Here is a 19,312-nt window from a genome sequence, read left to right as displayed (position 1 = left end):
TATTCCTACATTACTGATCCACTCTACTCTACTAAACCTGCTACTCTTACTACTCTACTCTTACTCTTCTCCTCCTTCCTCTCCCACAATATTATCCCTTCATAATTTTCAGCCATACTCTCGGGCCGTCTTCGTCTCTCGTCTCGGCCCGGTGATGCGCACCCCGAAACCGCCCCACTACCTTTATACTTTCTTCCAATAATCCAGAAAAAGAAGATCACCCTTAATACGAGCCTACAGGCTTGGCACCAAACATGACCCTGTTGCAAACTTTTCTTGGTATTCTTGGCTAGCGTGACTTCCCCACGAAACTAGTCGCAGCCACTCCGATCGTATATTTTTTCGCCGCAGCGCGCTTGTACGAAGGACGGAAATGGACTAAAGGGGAAATCAAAGAAGAAAGGTTCCGTCAAGAAAATGAAAAAAAGTGCGGAAAAAGACGAAATGTGAGCTAAAATAGACACAAAAGCTATAGAACGCAACCCTTTAGAAGCTTATTGTTTAAGTCTCTTATTGTTCTTTGTCTGCCCATCACCGTAATCGCGAAGACACCCGCTGCACCAGCCCCACTCATGCGCACCTCTTTGCTTATCATGACTGCATCCTACGTGCGGCCGGCAATAAGATCCGAACTTGGTTCGAAACTGTTACAACTCAGGATATAATTTTTTTTATCCTTAGCTTTGTGAAGTCTATTTTCATCTACTGACACTATACTAAAGTCAGCACCAGTATAGAACCGTGATTTGTGCACAATATTTACATACAAGTTGTTTCGGTTAGCAACCCCAAATTGGTTGAAACTGCGGTGCCGATTTAAACTTCACCTTCAAGTTTCACAAAAATTAGTGGTCAAAAACTGGTGATCTCACTCCCACATTCTCCATGCGGTTGGATATACTCAAGCGGAAGAGTAGAAGGGCGTCAGACTCCTCACTCGTGGATCGTCTATCGTTCTCCGAAAGACGCAACTCGCTATCGAATCCCATGATAGTCATTTCGGAGACAAATACCATCAAACGGTCTCCCAGTCTATCGCACGTAACATTGGACGATGCCCAAGATATCCAGGCGACACGTCGACTCCGTGCTAATTCTCTTTCCATCATGTCTCAGACTCGATCCCGATCCCGATCGGCTTCCCGACCAGTGACCAAGAAAAGAGCAAAGGAGCTCATTAAGCAGGAAACGTCGATTGTGGCCCTGAAAAAGTTGCACTTGCTTCTCCACGAAATGGGTCTTCAGGACCCGATTCCTATTGACCTCTACAAGAGCTCATCATCGGGAAGTAAATCTTCCACGGCCAACATTTATGTTGCCAACTCCAGCAACTGTATATATCTCCCACCAGCGACGTCCGCGAGCTTCACATACGAGGACGTAGACAACGGTGGAATTCCCGAGGGCCGCAGCGGGTCGGTAACTGGTGACCAAACACTGTCTGAAGAACTGACACTTCTGGAGCGAGAAACTTCCGAGGCAGCTCCTCCCGTGTACTCATCCAACGTTCCTCCACATCTTCTGCAGTTTAAGTCCCCTAACTTTCTCTGCACAAAAATTGACTCCGATATACCCATTCCCCACACCTTTGCGGTCATCATCGACCTCAACAAGCCTACAAATGTACGGGACCTCAAGTTTGTATTTCAATCTTGTACTAGCATACTATGGCCCACTGGGGAAATCGGCACTAAAGGTCATAGCAAGGAAAAGTTTAAAATTGGAATGTTGGAATGGAATACTAGTCTTGGAGAGGCAGATTTTTTTGCAAACAGATTCAATTCCAACGATACTCGATGCGGCGATACGTCTCCAGAGCTGCTAGCGGAGAGAACTCGCCAGTACAAGTTGGCCAGCATCAGTAATACTGATACGTCTGAGCTGCAAACTGACGATGCTTCTTCTGCTCACAATAACGACACCATATATCCAGAGGGACTTTATGTCTTTTTATTGCCCATCTTGCTTCCCGAACATATTCCCCCTTCCATTACAACTATAAATGGCAGCCTTGAACACACTCTTAGTGTGCTGTTTTCCAAAACAAGTGATAAACTAAACAGAAAGGTAAAGTTGCAGGCAGCTTACAATATTCCTATGGTTCGTACACCTCCTTCATTGGCAAATTCCGTGTCTAACAAACCCATTTTCGTGGATAGAGTATGGAACGATTCTCTTCACTATACTATTACATTCCCACGCAAGTATGTGCCACTTGGCTCCGAACATCCTATCAATATTAAGCTTATTCCTTTGGTGAAAGATGTGGTTGTTAAACGTATAAAATTTAATATCCACGAGCGGATTACCTACGTATCGCAGTCCATGGCTCGTGAGTATGACTATGATGGTGAAGATCCATTCCAGCTCCATCAGGGAACCGACAACAAAACCCGAGAACGGATTGTATCTGTTTGCGAATTGAAGACAAAGTCCAAAGCCAACACAACTTCGTTGGTGCCTTATAAAGAGGAACTCATCAAGTGTCCCGACAATAACTTGTTATTCTCCTGCTATGAGCCGGAACTGTCAGATTCTAGAGTTGAAAATTATAGCGACAACATCGAAAACTTTCGAGTGCATGGTATGAGACTGAACACGAGTATCGGTGATGATACCACGAGGTCCACCATGATAGCGTCTCCACTTGATATCAATATAGCTCTTCCCTTTCTCACCACGAAAGCTGATAAGAACAATATTGTTGAAAGACCTGTTGAGTATAAAAATCACCAAACTCGTCCATCACATACACCCAATACGTCCAGAAGAGCTTCTTTAAACATCCAATCCAATGATCATGGCATCATCTACTCGCCAGCTTCACCCACTATCGGCACACTTGAGACCAACATTTCCCATTCACACGCAGACCACGGCTACTTGAGTGATGAGGATCCCGACTTTATTACTCCTGATTATTCGACGTTTCTGAACTCACAGAGTAGTAAGCAGAATTTGAAGCATGGATACACTTCTGTTCCTAGAGCTCTTTACCCAGATTCGAATTTCCGTCATATTCAAGTACACCATCGTCTCCAGATTTGTTTCCGAATCTCAAAGCCAGATGATACTGTGGAGAGCAAAATGCATCATTATGAAGTGGTGGTCGATACTCCTTTAGTGTTGATGAGCTCGCAGTGTAACGAGGATGCCATACAACTTCCTACCTACGATGCTTCAGGAAGTCATGAACAACCTGAAGTATCTTTTAACGAACCAGATTACCAGGGAAATGGCGTAACGATATCCAAATACGATCCACTGGCACCAGACACTCTTCCGTCGTTTGAAGAAGCGGTTTCAGCCCCCACTTCACCCCTCATGAGATCGGCATCTATCGAAGAACCGTTGAGTTCCATACCATCTATATCTCCACTTGCACATGCTCCACTTGGACCTGCTCCTGCTTACGAAAATGTGTCCTCTACAAGTGTTGATAGTGTTTTTGGTCAACTTAGCATTGACGATGTTGTTCAGCATGATTCTTCGAATCTTGCAATGAGGCAATCGACTATCAGATCCTCACTTTCAAGTTCGTTTGCAACACCATCACACAGGCCCGCTGACTATGATCACCAACAAGAAAGCGAACTTGGACGGGACAACGAAACAGTAGCGACATCTTCATCGTTGACCACGGCGGATTCTAGTGAAGGTACTCCATCCAGCCAGTCTAAATCGTCATTAGAGTCCAGTCTTGAAATAGGAAACAGGAAGTCAGACTCGTATCCTCACTCAGATAGCACCGGGGTGTCTACAGTGGATGCTGTTCTCATGGAAGATCCATTAACGTTATCGAAACTGAATGAACTGGATGGAGTTGATGAACCGGAACATAACGATTCAGTGTCGGAGATCAATGCTTCTTCTGATGGTCTAGTTTCGGAGGTCAACGCTTCTTCTGATGATCTAGTGAGTGTTGTAACTCAGCCATTCGAACAGAGAATACCTCTACTTCGAAACGTGAGTGTTGATGGCTACAATCTTTCGAATGTGGCTACTAATTCGAGCTTCCGAAGCCACGAGCCTCGTATGAGACGAGAACCAAGCGAAGCGTCGATCATGACCCATCCAGTCAAACACGAGATGCACCATGCCATATAGCTGCCAGTTTAATATCTACTCCCCAATTGCAAAATTGTAGCCGCACCGTGCGATTTGAAATATCGAATGATTGTTACTTGTTAATGGCACCAACCAAACTACCACAAAATGGACGGGTAGGGGTCATTGGGGCCGGTATATCTGGTCTTTCGTATGCGTATTTTCTTAAGAAGCTTCGTCCAGACGTAAAAATCACCGTTTTCGAGAAATCGAACCAGCCTGGAGGATGGATCAGAACCAAGAAGCTCACGAACAACCAACAAAATATCATATTGGAGAAGGGACCGAGGACACTAAGAGGCGTGAGTGATGGAACATTGCTCATAATAGACATACTCAAGCAACTAAACATAGAAAATGAACTTCAAGTCATGAAATCGACTTCGATTGCAAACAGAAAATATATCGTGGGACAAGATCACCAACTTGTGCAAGTTCCGGGCTCGGTCAAATCCTTTTTGAAGTTTTTGTCGAGCGGTGTTGTGTCTGGGATCCCCACTGGAGCAATTAAAGAGATCTTTCAAAAGGTTTCATCGACAGGAAAAGACGAGAGTATAGAAAGCTTCATTAAACGTCGGTTTAAATCCACCGCATTGACTGATAACATAATGAGTGCTGTTCTACACGGAATATACGCCGGGGACGTATCCAAACTTAGCGTGAACAGTGTGGTTCCCGGACTTGTGGCACTTGAAAAAGATCACGGCTCAATCGTGAAAGGTGCACTCAAGAACATGTACAAAGCACTTACTGCAAAAAAGCACCAAAAGGACCTAGAAACCAGTTTGAAGGTGTATGAGCAGCGTATCTCGCCCCAGGCTGACCTTCGTGGCTTGGAAGCTAAACTCAAAGGATATCCAATTGTCAAACTTAGGAATGGACTACAAGAGCTACCACTTGCGTTATCGTCGTACTTACAGTCACAAGCCAACGTGGACATTTTATACGATACGACAATTGATAACGTGGACTTTAAGCAGTGTACCATAAAGACGAGTAATGGAACTAACAAATATGATCATATACGATCAACGATCAACGTCAAGGCTTTGGCATCACTAGCTCAGAAACTGGCTCTTACCGAAAAATTTTCCAAAATTGAGTATGTTAGTATCTTTATGGCAAACATTTACTCCCGAGAAAGACTTGTACCCAGAGATCAGGAGGGATTTGGGTTCTTGGTCCCAAAGTCAGTTCATAATCAAGAGAGACTTCTTGGCATAATATTTGATTCAGATATCGAAAAGAATTCCCACAGCTTTGAGGGACAACCAGAGAAGTTTGATGGTTACAGCAAGATAACATTGATGATGGGAGGACATTTTTTCAGCGACGAAATTCCCTCCAACTCTGTCAATTTAAGAGCCGTGAAAAAGTGCCTACAACAATATCTCGGGGTGGATATCCTGCAAAAAAAAGTAATTTTAAGAGACGAGGCAAATGAAAAAGACACCAAGGTTACTCTAGAAGGTGATGATATTCTTATCTCGTACAATTTGCATAAAGACTGCATTCCTCAGTATAATGTGGGGTATAAGGCTATCAAAGAGAAAACAGAATTATTGCTCGCTCTGGAGTATAAAGGTACTTTATCGCTCGGGGGAATGTGTTTTGGCAAGGGCATAGGTGTACCTGACTGTGTGAGCAATGCCTTAGACAGTGCTATTGATCTTAGCTAAGAGTATGTATTTGATCTCATTATTCATTATTATACACTAATATACATGTGGTTTACGATTCGTAACCGGGAACATCCTCGTTGATTTCGTCCGCATCCGTGACCTTCTTTTGTTCAGCTATACCAATATCACCTCCCGTGTCATCTTCAGCTCGAGCTACAATCCGAGACTTTGTCTTTGCATAATTTACACTCATTTCCTTGCTGAAAAATCGCCTTTTGTCGAGACCAGCCTTTGCTGACAGTGCACTGGTAACAGATTCTAGAATTATATGGGCCTGGCCCCGCATTTTGGGCCGTATTATAATGTCGATAACATCTCCATAGGTTGAAAATAGTAAATACAAGTTGTGTTTGAGCAACCTGCGCAGCACCTGATCGTTCAAATTGTTCACATATAACGTCTGTGATGGCCTAATTGCCACCTTGGCTCGTTTGGACGGCCCAATCGACTCCAGCTTGCGCTTTAGTGCACCCATTCAGTTGCCAAAACCAAATCGAATCTCGAGGTCAATGCGATGGACACCCAGACACCAACACATAACGACTTTCGGTCAGAATACCTGTTGAATTGTCATCTTGCTTGTGCAAACCTGTTATTCACCCCAAATGTTATCCAGGCTTATTTTCAAGCCTCAATTGAAATTGTGTCACTTTCACGTGCACACTCCGCCACGAAGCAACCTTCGGCGACGTCCTGCCCTGGACGGCATACAGGAAAACTCGGGGTAGCATACAGGAACGTCATGAGCAACGACACCAACCGGCATAATCGACGAGGTCCCTATTTGTGATAACATACAGAATTGTTGTAACGGACTTATTTATTTGCTAATTGTGAACCACCGAATACTGCGTTTGATTTGCAACCATTTATACATACCGAAAAAGTCTCTTAGCCTGTTCTTTGAGCCATGAGTGCCCCGCAAATTAGTGCTTCTTTGACACGGTTAAAACTTCTAGAAGCTTTGCGTTCTGGAGACACTTCCAGAACCGACGCTATCATTGAGGAGTTGTCTGCTGTGAAACCAACAACTCAAACCACAGAGTTAATCCAACTTCGAGAAACTGTGCTCCATTATGCTGTGCAAATCGCCCCACTAGCACTTGTCCAGCACCTTGCTCAAAGCAAAAAATTGGACATTAATTCCCAGGATGTCGATGGAAACACTCCTCTTCATCTTGCTGCTTCTGCTGGCAGAGCCGATGTTGTTCGTTTTCTTCTTTCTCTTCCCGATATCAACGATACCATCACCAACCTCAAAAAGAAGGTTGCTGTGGAACTTTGCAAAGATCTCAATCTTGCTCAATTGATGCAGTTTGAACGGGCAAAGTTTGTCGAGAAGCTGGCTACCGATTTGCGCAAGTTCTTTACCAACAGGGACTTTGATAACTTGGAAGTTCTCTTGGTTAGCAACCCTCGTGCTTCTCAACTTCTTGATATTAATGGCGCAGATCCCGAAACTGGTGACACGGTGCTCCATGAGTATATCAAAAAGGAGGATATTCAAATGTGCGATTGGATCTTGAAACATGGAGGAGATCCTTTCAAGAGAGACAAGCGTGGGAAACTTCCCATTGATTTGGTGCCCAGTAAGAACGAACCATTGCGTAAGCTCTTGAAGTCGGCATCCAAGGACCAAACCATAATGGATCCTGTTGTCAATACGAGCAACGCAATCAAGGCTGGCACTGCTGTAACCTATAGAGGGTATTTGCGCAAATGGACCAACTTTGCTTCTGGCTACAAGTTGCGTTACTTCCTTTTGGACAGCAATGGAATCTTATCCTACTATGCCAACCAAGACGATACAAACAATGCTTGTCGTGGATCGCTCAACCTTGGATTTGCAACTTTACATTTGGATTCGTCGGAAAAACTCAAGTTTGAAATATATGGCCGCAATGGAATTAGATGGCACCTCAAGGCAAACCATCCTATTGAAACTAATCGCTGGGTGTGGACACTTCAGAACGCTATAACAATTGCCAAGGACAATATGAAGAGACGTGGAGTGCCTCCTATAGAAGATGACAGTACTTCAGCTCGTTCCAGTGTCGATGATCCAGAAAAGAAGCACCGCAGATTGCACATTCCTGGGAGGGGAAACAGCAGAAAGCACAAACGTAATTCTAGTCAGGTCTCACTTGCCTCAGCTACCAGCGAGGAAAGCAAAGATGTGGCTTCGACGTCCAGTGCATTTGGAAAGGAAGTTGGCAAGACTCCAACTCTGCCCAACTTGTCCAGAATCAAAGAGAAGAAGCCTTTGGTTGTGGATCCCGAAGACCAACAAAGCTATGTTGAGACGGACGTCGAGAACTTTGACCATGATGAGTTTGATGACGATGACGACAGTGATGGCTCGACTTATAATCGTGGTTCGGAAGAGCTGTTTGGAGCTGCTGGAGACGAACTTTCCACCATCAAACGTGCTTTGGATATTGAAATCACCAGCTTGATTGACCTTTTCAGCCTGATAGATCCACTGCAATCCGTAGAGGTAGGCGCGAAGGAGGAAGTTTATGGTGTGGGATTGAGATCTATAAAGACCATTCAAGAATTGACCGAGAAATACTACGCCAGGCTGCAACTCAAAGATGCCAAACTTCTGAAGCAATTGGATCGCCAACTTCAGGTCAACAAACTTTGGGAAAGACTGATCCAACAATTGGAGCTGGAAATCGCCGAGAGAGAGAAGAAACTCTCTGAATTTGAAGGCAAGAAGAAAAAGTTGAGAAAGTACTTTTCAGGACGGTCTGGCCATGCTAGTCCCCGCGTGGCTGCTGGAGCAGGGGCTGCTGGCGCAGGAGCTGCAATTGGTGCTGGTGCTGTTGGAGCCAAATTGGGTTCCGGAACTTTGCCTGAGGATCCTAATGAAGATCAGGGCCAGGAGGACATATTGCAGAAGAAGCTAGACGGCGATGACTCGGATGAAATCGAGGGTCTTTTGCGCGATGACTCTGATGACGAGTTCTTTGATGCCGACGAGTTTGACCAGGAGGAAGAACACGAACCTGCCTCAGGAGTGGGTGAGTCCTCTGGTGAGAATGTGGCAGCTGGCGAACAATTGCAGCATACACAATCAGAGAAAACTGTTGTTGACGACTCAACCAGTGCTGACCAGCCTCAAGAGGAGCAAGCCAAATCCAAGAGCAGTAATCCTAAACACGATGAATGGAAGCAAATTCTTGAGAAAGACGGGTCATTCTTGGGTTACGAAAACGGGTTCAGGAACAAGTTGGGCATGGATGACGATAACCGTCCCAAAGTCTCTCTTTGGGGTGTGTTGAAGTCGATGATTGGTAAGGATATGACGAAGATGTCGTTGCCTGTATCTTTCAACGAGCCCACCTCTTTGGTTCAAAGACTTGCTGAAGATATTGAATATGCCACTCTTTTGGACACCGCCGCCAGCTACGATGATCCTACGTTGCGAGGTGTTTATGTAGCTGTGTTCGGTGCTTCCGAATATGCTTCCAGTATCAACAGAATTGCAAAGCCTTTCAACCCACTTTTGGGAGAAACATACGAATACTGCCGTCCCGATCAAAGTTATAGATTGATGGTGGAACAGGTGAGCCACCATCCTCCAATTAGTGCGTGCAACGCCGAGTCTATCAACTGGACTTACTACGGAGAAAATGCCGTTGACTCACTGTTTAGAGGTCGCTCGTTCGACTTTAAGCACCTTGGTAAAATGTTCTGTGTGGTGCGCCCAATCAACGGGGTTGTGAACAAGAATGGAGAGAAAGTCGATGAAGAGTTATACAGCTGGAAAAAGGTGAACACATCTGTTGTGGGGATTATTACCGGAAACCCTACTGTTGATAATTACGGTAGGATGGAAGTGACAAATCACACCACAGGAACTAGTGTGATTATCGACATGAAGCAGCGTGGTTGGAAAGCGTCGTCGGCTTATCAACTTAGTGGACAGCTGCTTGACAGTAAGGGTAATGTTCAATGGGCTATTGGAGGCCACTGGAATTCAAAGGTGTATGCCAAAAAGGTTTCGGGCCATCAAGATACCACGTTGGATTCCACAACTAAAGTGTCTGATGATCCATTCAGTGGAAGCAGATTCTTAGTATGGCAGGCGGCTCCAAGACCAAAGCTTCCATTCAATTTGACTCTGTTTGCCGTAACGCTCAATGGATTGGACGAAAGATTGGGAGAGTTCTTACCACGTACGGACACTCGTTTAAGACCAGATCAGAGAGCCATGGAGGAGGGACGTTACGATGAGGCAGCCGACGAGAAAAGAAGAGTGGAGCAGAAACAAAGAGAAGCAAGAAAGCAGCGCGAGGAGAGCAAGAAACCATACCGTCCTCAATGGTTTGTCAAGACCAAGCACCCAATCACGGGAGACAGTTATTGGCAGTTTACTGATGAGTACTGGTCAAAGAGAAAGGATAAGAAGCTTGGTGATGTGATGGATATCTTCTAGATAGATTCGTATTGTAATAAAATTCTAATTTGAACTTGTCAATAAAATTCTAATTTGAAATTTCTACCCCAGCTTTCATCTCATCGCATTTCCACTTTATGGCATCGCATCGCGATTTCTAATTAACAAAATGGCAAAAAAAGCCAAGAAGGATGGACGCTCTGTAGAGCCCACAGGAAACCCAATTTTGGAGGTCAAGTACAACGACCCCTTGTTTTCAATAGCAGCTCATCCAACTGAGCCTATCTTTGTTTCTGGTCTTGCAACTGGACATGTTTTTTGCAATCGGTACGATGCCGAAAGACTAGAAGAACGAATGCAGGCCATCAAAGACGAGCAAAAGAAGAAGTCCAAGACGTCAGTGAAGACTACAAATGCCGCCTGGTGGACACAGGTGGAAGATATAACCAATACTGACGAAATTGTAACTTGCTGGAAAACGAAGCGTCATAAAGGTTCGTGTCGTCTGGTACTTTTTGATCCTATTGAAAGTTCAGTGGGCAAGCATTTGTTTACGGTGGGAAAAGATCACGTTGTAAAGAAAGCAAACACAGAAACTGGTAAAGTTTTGACGAAAACTGATATAAGTAAGGACTTATCACTGAAGGACGCAGTAACGAAATTATGCCATTCTACTACCCATCCTTTTTTGTTATCAGGTACAGAAAACGGTCATGTATTGGTGTATGACAGCAATGATTTGAGCAATAAGTTCAAAGTGGAAAATGTTCATGAAGATGCTGTCAACCATATTCTCGCAATGCCCTCGGTTTCCCCATACCATTATTTGACTGTAGGGTCCACCACGCTTTCTCATATTGACATAAGAAAGGGAATAGTTACTCAATCCGATGACCAAGAGGACGAGCTTTTATCAATGTCTTTCGTCCCAGATGACGATCGCAATGATACCGTCTTGGTATCGCACGGTGGAGGCATCGTCACCATATGGAAAAATTCCAAAAACAAGCTTATGGACCAGCTTTCCAGAATCAAGGTTAACAAGGAGGCCTCAATTGATGTAATGATCAGTGCTATGGACGCTGGAGATGATGATATGGCGGCCTCAGTTTGGTGTGGAGACAGTGATGGTTTAGTACACCGAGTGAACTATAAAAAGGGAAAAGTTGTAGAGACTCGTTTACATGGAACCGCCGATGAAGTTGGGTTCTTGGATATTGATTACGAGTACAGACTCTTGACCGCAGGCATGGACTCGATGAAGCTTTGGCTGGCAGAGGGCGACGATGAGGAAGAAGAAGAAAGTGAAGGAGAAGAAAGCGAAGAAAGTGAGGAAAGTGATGAAGAAAGCGATGAAAGTAGCGGAGAAGAAAGTGAAGGTGACGACGGCAATGGAAGCAATAGTGAAGAAAGTGATAGCAACGACGAAGATGAAGTTGAGAGCAGTGACGATGAAAAAGAAAAAGAAGAAGAATCCACAGAAACAGACCACAAGAACATAGAGGCTGAAAGTGGAAAACAAGCAAATAAAAGACAAGCGTCTCAACCAAAATCGGCTGGTGAAAACGTCAAGAAACAAAAACTCAAGCAAACTTCAAAACTTGCCCATTCACATGGAATACGCCGATTCGATGGGTTGTAGGAAATAGAATAACCATAATTTTCTATCATGTAATTTCTATCTTATCTTTGTTATACTTTAGTATCTTGTAGTTTTTCTTGTATTTCTATCATGTCTTGTACTATTTTGTATTATCACTGTCTCTCATCTTTTTGCACCCGTTCTCAGTCCGGCATCTCGCAGTCCTCGCGCAATTTCCTTTGATAAGCTTTACTATCCAATTGTGGGGCAACAGAGCCCAGACATCATGAATGCTTTCACGGTTGAAAACGTGGCCCTTTCACGACGTGGCTACCGTATTGAAGGAAAATTAGTGGTTTTAGACCACCATATGGTGTTTCAGTTTCAAAGTGAAGATCAGCCAAATACTCCACGAGAAATATGGATTTGTTATCCGATGATAGAAAGCATACATAAGTCCCGAGGATCATCGTGGATGGCCAACAATGCCAGCGAAGGCAAGGAACTACCTGGTGGACAAGATCATTACGTTTCTTCACATATTCATCTACTGTGTAAAGACTTCACCTACTACTGGTTTGATTTTGTCAACGACGAGATTTGCAGTGACACTTTTGCCAAGTTAAGCGAAAATATGGCTCAGGAAGCATCAAAATTTTATGCATTCGACTATACAAGAAACGCGTTGGAAGAAAAGCTCGATGAAAACGGATGGTCACTCTATGACGAGAACTCAGAATATGCACGGCAAGGACTTAAAAGTGACCACTGGAGGACCACGGAGATCAATGACGACTACAAGTTCTGTCCCTCATATCCCACAGTCTTGATAGTTCCGGCATCGATTTCTGATAACGTAGTGAACCACGCGGGAAAGTTTCGTTCAAAACAGCGTATACCTGCCGTTGTGTATCGACACAGGGGCAATTCCAATCATAATGTGATCGCGCGGTGTGCCCAACCATTAGTTGGTATTAATATTCAAAACAGATCGTTACAGGACGAAAAGTTAATCTCAGAAATATTCAAGACCCAGGAACGAGAACGCACCAGTACCCTTGCTTCGGATGATGAGCTTCAAGATCAGCCCCAGCGCAATTTGATTGTAGATCTACGGCCCATAAGCAACGCCATGGCACAGCATGCGCTTGGCGCAGGCACAGAGAACATTGACAAGTATAGAGAGAGTTTGGCCAAGACGGAAACCGACTCGAAAACATCGCTCCGGCCGCTTGATAAAATCTTTGGGAACATAGATAACATCCATGTCATAAGGGATTCTTTGACGAAACTAACCAACGTTTTACGTGATTTGGACAAGCGTTCCACCCCTACGTCTACGTCCGACTTGACACGGGCAGCTCACCTCCAGCAGCAACTTACGAAAACCCTGTGGCTTAACCGCATTGCCATAATCTTGCAATCTGTTGATAGAATCACAAAGTCGATCCACTTGAATAATACCAATGTGATCATACATTGCTCAGATGGATGGGATCGCACGTCTCAAGTATCGGCTCTTCTGCAGCTATGTCTTGACCCATACTTCAGAACGCTCAAAGGATTCATGATTTTGATCGAGAAGGAATGGGTTAGCTTTGGCTACAAATTCAAAACCAGAGCTGACCATGGACGATGCATCGGTGCCATAATTCCGGCAAACGATGAAAAGACATACAATGGCAATGGACCAGGAGAATCAGGTCCCGGGACTCAGGCTCGTGTTGCATCGTTTTTCCAAAAAGCTGCACATCATATAAAAACTTCTGCAGCGGCTGCAGCTGCAGCAGCAGCTGCATCCTCCCCTTCCAGCTCCACAGCCGACCTCAACCAATCTCCTGACCCAATGGTGAATACCTATTCGGGAAGCTCAGAACGATCTCCAGTGTTCCATCAGTTTCTTGACTGTGTTTATCAGATATATCGCCAGTGTCCCACAGCATTTGAGTTCAATAGCAGGTTTCTTAAAAGACTCTTTTACCATCATTATTCGTGCCAGTATGGAACGTTTTTGGCAAATACAGAGCAAGAGTATATGAAGACCAAAGAATTGACGGTTTCGGCATGGGACTATTTCAGGTCTCGGCCCAACGAGTTCGTCAATCGACAGTATGACGCAGAGACTACAGATGTACTTTTCTTCAATTATTCCGATGTGAAATGGTGGTACGAATTGTACGGCAGATCTGACGAGGAAATGAACGGCTTGTCGAATTCTTTGGACAGAAAGTTCAAGCAAATGAAGCTTCAAAAGTAGTAGCATGGAAGTGTGCATATAGTGCGCACCTTTAGATTAGATAAATCTGATAAAAAAAGAGATACCCTACGTTGTTGCTATGCGCCATTTCCAGGTTAGGCAATGTCTTTGGCACCATTTGGCGAGACAGAAATGCTTTAGATACCTTAGCTCTGGACCCCAAGGTGTGGAGGGCCGTCTACCTCACCAAAAGACTATTTTTCAAGCTTGCGACGATGTCGATTCGAGTCAAACTCTCGCTATTACAGACCCATATCTACTTTATCAGAGCTATATAAGACTGGGTATACTTTCCAAGGACGAAAATCAAGTCCGGGTCATGAAAGAATTTCAAAAACTATACCATAGGGTCGTCAACTATGTTCCAGCGCAAGATTTACAGATTAAAATAAGTCTAGTTCTTCGGAAACTTGAGGTACGTTTAGCTAGAGAAAGGGAGGCCGAAAGGAAGCGTGGAATAAACCACATAGTACATAAATTGCTCACTAGAGGAGACACAAAAGCAATAACTCAACAAGTTGTTCGGTTCCTCACTGACGAAGAAGAGCTTCAAAACTTTGATTCACCGCACGGACTTTTGGTGAATGGAGAAGTTGGATGTGGAAAGTCGATGTTGATGGATATTTTTGCCACGTCGCTTCCCCATGAATCGAAAATGCGTTGGCATTATAATAATTTTATTCTCTGGATCTACAGTGAGATCCACAGAATCCAACAGGAGAGATTTTTGCGGTCTGAAAACGGCATAGAAGGTGCTCAAACTATGGAAAATGAGTTTATTCTTTTTGAAATTGCACAAAAAATGATACAAAAAAGTACCGTCTTAATGCTCGATGAATTCATGCTTCCCGATATTGCTTCCGCAAATATTGTCAAAATTCTTTTCACATACTACTTCAAGCTCGGCGGTGTGCTTGTGGCAACCTCAAACAAACTCCCAGACGACTTATATTCAACCCAGTTTCATAAAGACAGTTTCAGAACGTTTGTCCTGATTTTGCATTCACGCTGTCATTCGGTAGACATGAACTCAGCCAAAGATTATAGACACGATTTTGCATCTGCATCTCAAGGTGAGCTGCACTTAGTATTAAAGAGTTATCCCGAAAGCGACAAAATTTGGAACCGTCTCATCAAGAAATATGCCTTGAAAATCCCACCGTCAGATCCTCGCATGGCAGACGACGTTGGTCTTGAACAATTGAATCCCGAGAGAGTATCTTTCAAAGTCTACAACAGAAAAATAGACATTCCCATGACATTTGGTTCCGTTTGCGTGCTTGACTATAGTCATATATGCCAAGGTTTGTTCTCCTCGTCAGACTATATTACCATCGCATCCAAGTTCCTGACTGTGGTGCTAGACGATGTCCCAGTGATGACCACGAAAATGAAAAACGAAGCTAGACGATTTATTACTCTTCTTGATGCACTTTACGAAGCAAAATGCCAACTTTTTCTTCGCTGTGAAGTCGGCCTTGAATCGCTTTTTTTTCCCGATGCATCGGGTGAATCTGAAGCAGACAGGTTGAAGGTCCAGGAAGAAGAGATGTTTGCTCGAACGGCTATTGACCTATCCAATCCATATCGCCCTAATGTACTGACTTATGACCAGGAACATACCGAGGAGTACAAGGAGGAAGAACATCATAAATACGATTTCAAAGATGCCAAAGCGTTTACTGGAGAAGACGAGAAATTCGCCTATAAAAGAGCTGTACTGCGTATTCACGAAATGGTCAATTCTGATAACTGGAGGTATGCTACTTGGGTTCCTATCGACAATTCTATGCGGCCATGGGAGCAGAAAACAGGTAAGGTCAACTTTTCTCCAGTGAGCTCGTTCTCCAAGGATGCGCTCGAAAAGGAATTGGAGAAGAGAACACCGAAAGAAATCATAGCAGATGATCTTCCTCGACAAGTCTCAAACGGCTATGGTATTCCATTTAGACAATTCAATTCCAGAATTGCACCAGTATTCACCTCAGTTCAGCATTTCTGGGGCTGGGGAAAGTCAGCCAGAAATATAAGAGACGAAATTGCAAAGCGGTGGGTGGGGCGTAAATCTTAGTGAGTTTCTTGGTGAAATGCGTATCTGGAAAATTTCCGGATTTTTGCACCAAAGATATAAAACAAGAATGGAATGATACAACAACCAAGACTGATGAATGCCATCAAACTGCTTGCCCATTGATAACCTAATCTGTGGTACATTTGGATGGTGAAAAGAGGAACGCAAGCTCCCCAAATTGACCTAACCAAAGTTTTCGCAGCCAATGCACTTGCTGCATAATGCTGGTAAGAATCAACGATATAATTGTTAGCTGGGTTGTATAAAGCACAGAACCCGAAACCAGCAGCAAGACCACTGAAACAAGGTCCAGCCCATGATATTCTTTCATAAGAAGTCCATGCGAAGCAGAACAATCCGATAGGAACAAACCAGCATGAAACCATCATTGGAATAAGTCTCAATTCTGGTGGTGCCAACTCTCCTCTATCACGATAAGGTTGGGCTCTTCTATTATAATCCTTGTTGAAAAAAGGAGCTGCGGCGGTTGCAATAAGCACTCCAACTCCAATAGGAATGAACATGATTCCTGTCTTCGATGCGGACCAGCCTTTACCTTCCATGTAGATGACAGGATATGCAAAGAAGAACATATAAAGAAGACCATAGACGACTGCCATGTACAATGTCATAAGGAACACGATGAGTTCACTTAAAAGAGCAAAAGGACGCAATAACGAGTCCTTGGCCACGGTTTGGATGCTTCTAACTTTGAGCTCACAAAGTGCTTTATATTTGTTGTCGCCGGTCTTCTTTCTTAATATTTTTGCTCTCTTTTTGAGCAAAGTATTTGTATGGGTTTCTGGAACAAACAAGGCAAGGAGAACATAAAAAAAAGCTGCAATGATCAAAAAGCACCAGTATATCCATCTCCAAGTTGAAGCGTAGTCGCCTATGAGTCCACCGAAAATGGGACCGGTGACTGGACCAAGAAATGGAGCAGCAGAAAAAATTGCCATGGCCATTCCTCTTTCTGAATCTTTCCAGATATCCGCCAAAGATCCCCCAATCAACGTCATGGGAGCAGAAAATGCAAGACCATCAATTAAACGGCATACAAGTAAGGTTGCAATATTCTTCGCGAGGCCACAGGGAATAATGAAAATTATGCCAAGAAAAAGAGTTACAAGGTAAACTGGTTTTCTTCCTACCTCTTCCGAAAGCGGTGCAAAGAGACAAGGACCAAAACCAAAACCTAAAACAAACATTGTAACTGATGCCAAGATGATTACCTCTTCCGACACTCCGAAATAATCTCGTGGTCGTTCCAAGTCACCTGTGACAATGGCTGAACCGAGAGCTACCACGAAACAGATGGAGCCAAGGATACCTGTAATAACCCATTTTCTTGCAGTTCCCATATTCTTTGGGTTTTCTTTGTCGTTTTCAACAAATTCCACCAATCGAAGTGAAGTCTCTGCATCGATGGGGATCTTCCATGGATCATTTTCATTAAAACTAGAGTCTGGAAGCGGGTGAGACTCGTAGGTTTTGAGGTCATATGGCTGTTCCAAGGGACCCAAGGAACCAGCATCTCTCAGTAATTCACGCACGAGGTGACCAACATTATTGTTCGTGGTGATGTACCGCTGAATTTCATTTTCTTCTTTTATTTCCGAGGTGTGAGATCCCGAAGATGTTGATGATAAAGTGTCTATCATTCTTGTTGGTTTAAACATATAGACGGTGCTTCTTTTATATTTAAAGTTGAAGCAAGGTCGGCTGCAAATTGAGGTATTTACAGACTGCGAAATGAGATTTGAGGCATATACCATACGACTCGAAAAACAAACATACATAGAACTCAGAGGAACTCATACAACAACGTGGTTCATTATACAACTATTACCACCGAAATGGACCAATGGACAGAATGGACTGAATTGGCTTCAATTTGATTAGCGTCTAGTATCATCGTAATTCCCCAGTCTAAGCCGTGCGGCTCAAAGCAGCATTAATCGCAGCCGATCGCAGAGAATTATCGCAGTTATCACAGCCGATCATCGTAGCCGATCGCGCCGATCGGCGTCGGCGCTTAAATGTCTCAACTACACAGGAGCGATCGCACGCTCTACGCACTACCATAACCGCGGATCTACAAGCGGTCCTGCAGGTAAACTTCCCCAGCTGCCCCACACAAGCGCTTAACTTCTTTCTTTTGTTTGATCAATGTCAATATTAACAGCTGAGCGACTCGTGAAATTGGCTTACAAGTACCCCAGCTTGCACACGACTTGGTATCTCGTAGCTTGTGCATGTTTGACGGTAATTAACCAACCGGGGGAAATACCTAAAATTTACCATTTTGCGTTGCGTCAACAATTGTTGGAATACCTGGCTGATTCCAGCTTGTTGACCGACAAATACATGTTAGCGCTTGCCCAGGACTCTATCAGCTCCAGTGCCAAGTATGAAGATTTGACGGCGGTTGGGGTCAATTTGCCGGATGTACTTATTCCATATCTGTATTATGACAAGCTTCCATTAGCCTACAAATTTTCTAAAGGCGATGATATCCATGCCACCCAAATGAACATCAGTCTGAAGTTGCGGGAGGTGATTTTGAAGACCAGCGCGCTTGCTGGTTTACCGAAATCTATCAATGCGTTGACCATCTTGAAGACGGTAACTCCCACTCTGATGAGGCCTGCTGGCCAGCCGATGCGTAGGCTCCACGTTAACCCAGGGCACGTTGCGTCTTCTCTGTTGGTGGAGGAGGATGTAATTGGAACCAAATTTGAAAGCGACGACAACGATGGTACTGGTTGCAAAGATACCGTAGATGGACCAATATCTCCAGTTTCTGTCAACTCAAAACAGATTCACAGTGATTTGGTGAGAGGATCCCGGTTTTGGGAAGCTATCTACTCGAAGATCAGCACAAGAGTGAGACGCCAGATGATCAATGCATACCCTGATCTTTGGTACCATGCATACCACAATGTATATGGACCACTTCTCAGTTACACTGACGTTTTGAATGCTAAGGAAACTTCCATGTGTGTTGTTGCCAGTTTGATCCCACAAGACGTCAATCCTCAACTCAAGGGTCACTTGAAGGGAGCCATGAATGTAGGGGCCACCAAGGAAGAATTGAACGATGTTAGACAGGTGGTTTTTGACTTGTGTGATTGGACTGGAGGAGTGAGCTGGGCTGGAGGAAAGGAGGCGGTGGCCAAGTTGTGAGGAAGTGGGCTTGAAGGATAGT

The 19,312-nt window shown here is 44.1% G+C and overlaps 9 protein-coding genes across 9 annotated transcripts; 7 read left to right on the top strand and 2 right to left on the bottom strand. All coding sequences in view use genetic code 12, as the record gives it.

Annotated features, from left to right (window-relative positions):
* Positions 1-885: 885 nt before the first annotated feature.
* On the top strand, positions 886-4,107 carry ECM21 (Ecm21p; the record flags this gene model as incomplete). Its single annotated transcript, XM_001485990.1, has 1 exon — positions 886-4,107. One exon carries the CDS (start codon positions 886-888, stop codon positions 4,105-4,107), a length of 3,222 nt encoding a protein of 1,073 aa, XP_001486040.2.
* Positions 4,108-4,190: 83 nt separating this feature from the next.
* On the top strand, positions 4,191-5,786 carry HEM14 (oxygen-dependent protoporphyrinogen oxidase; the record flags this gene model as incomplete). The annotated part of the gene is made up of 1 exon (XM_001485989.1): positions 4,191-5,786. The coding sequence occupies one exon, from the start codon at positions 4,191-4,193 to the stop codon at positions 5,784-5,786; it is 1,596 nt and encodes a 531-aa protein (XP_001486039.2).
* Positions 5,787-5,838: 52 nt separating this feature from the next.
* On the bottom strand, positions 5,839-6,264 carry PGUG_01709 (U2 snRNP complex subunit; the record flags this gene model as incomplete). The annotated part of the gene is made up of 1 exon (XM_001485988.1): positions 5,839-6,264. One exon carries the CDS (start codon positions 6,262-6,264, stop codon positions 5,839-5,841), a length of 426 nt encoding a protein of 141 aa, XP_001486038.2.
* Positions 6,265-6,699: 435 nt separating this feature from the next.
* PGUG_01708 (oxysterol-binding protein related protein) lies at positions 6,700-10,233 on the top strand (the record flags this gene model as incomplete). The annotated part of the gene is made up of 1 exon (XM_001485987.1): positions 6,700-10,233. One exon carries the CDS (start codon positions 6,700-6,702, stop codon positions 10,231-10,233), a length of 3,534 nt encoding a protein of 1,177 aa, XP_001486037.2.
* A 130-nt stretch (positions 10,234-10,363) lies between these two features.
* On the top strand, positions 10,364-11,836 carry JIP5 (Jip5p; the record flags this gene model as incomplete). The annotated part of the gene is made up of 1 exon (XM_001485986.1): positions 10,364-11,836. One exon carries the CDS (start codon positions 10,364-10,366, stop codon positions 11,834-11,836), a length of 1,473 nt encoding a protein of 490 aa, XP_001486036.2.
* A 226-nt stretch (positions 11,837-12,062) lies between these two features.
* On the top strand, positions 12,063-14,033 carry PGUG_01706 (phosphatidylinositol-3-phosphatase; the record flags this gene model as incomplete). Its single annotated transcript, XM_001485985.1, has 1 exon — positions 12,063-14,033. The coding sequence occupies one exon, from the start codon at positions 12,063-12,065 to the stop codon at positions 14,031-14,033; it is 1,971 nt and encodes a 656-aa protein (XP_001486035.2).
* A 79-nt stretch (positions 14,034-14,112) lies between these two features.
* AFG1 (Afg1p) lies at positions 14,113-16,104 on the top strand (the record flags this gene model as incomplete). The annotated part of the gene is made up of 1 exon (XM_001485984.1): positions 14,113-16,104. One exon carries the CDS (start codon positions 14,113-14,115, stop codon positions 16,102-16,104), a length of 1,992 nt encoding a protein of 663 aa, XP_001486034.2.
* On the bottom strand, positions 16,101-17,903 carry PGUG_01704 (MFS transporter; the record flags this gene model as incomplete). The annotated part of the gene is made up of 1 exon (XM_001485983.1): positions 16,101-17,903. One exon carries the CDS (start codon positions 17,901-17,903, stop codon positions 16,101-16,103), a length of 1,803 nt encoding a protein of 600 aa, XP_001486033.2.
* Positions 17,904-18,273: 370 nt separating this feature from the next.
* Positions 18,274-19,290, top strand: PGUG_01703 (uncharacterized protein; the record flags this gene model as incomplete). Its single annotated transcript, XM_001485982.1, has 1 exon — positions 18,274-19,290. One exon carries the CDS (start codon positions 18,274-18,276, stop codon positions 19,288-19,290), a length of 1,017 nt encoding a protein of 338 aa, XP_001486032.2.
* Positions 19,291-19,312: the final 22 nt, after the last annotated feature.

Source organism: Meyerozyma guilliermondii, genomic scaffold, assembly GCF_000149425.1.
Source record: "Meyerozyma guilliermondii ATCC 6260 scaffold_2 genomic scaffold, whole genome shotgun sequence".
In the NCBI taxonomy this organism is placed as follows: domain Eukaryota; kingdom Fungi; phylum Ascomycota; class Pichiomycetes; order Serinales; family Debaryomycetaceae; genus Meyerozyma; species Meyerozyma guilliermondii.
The sequence above is the reverse complement of the archived record's forward strand: the minus strand, read 5'-3'. Positions and strand labels throughout refer to the sequence as shown.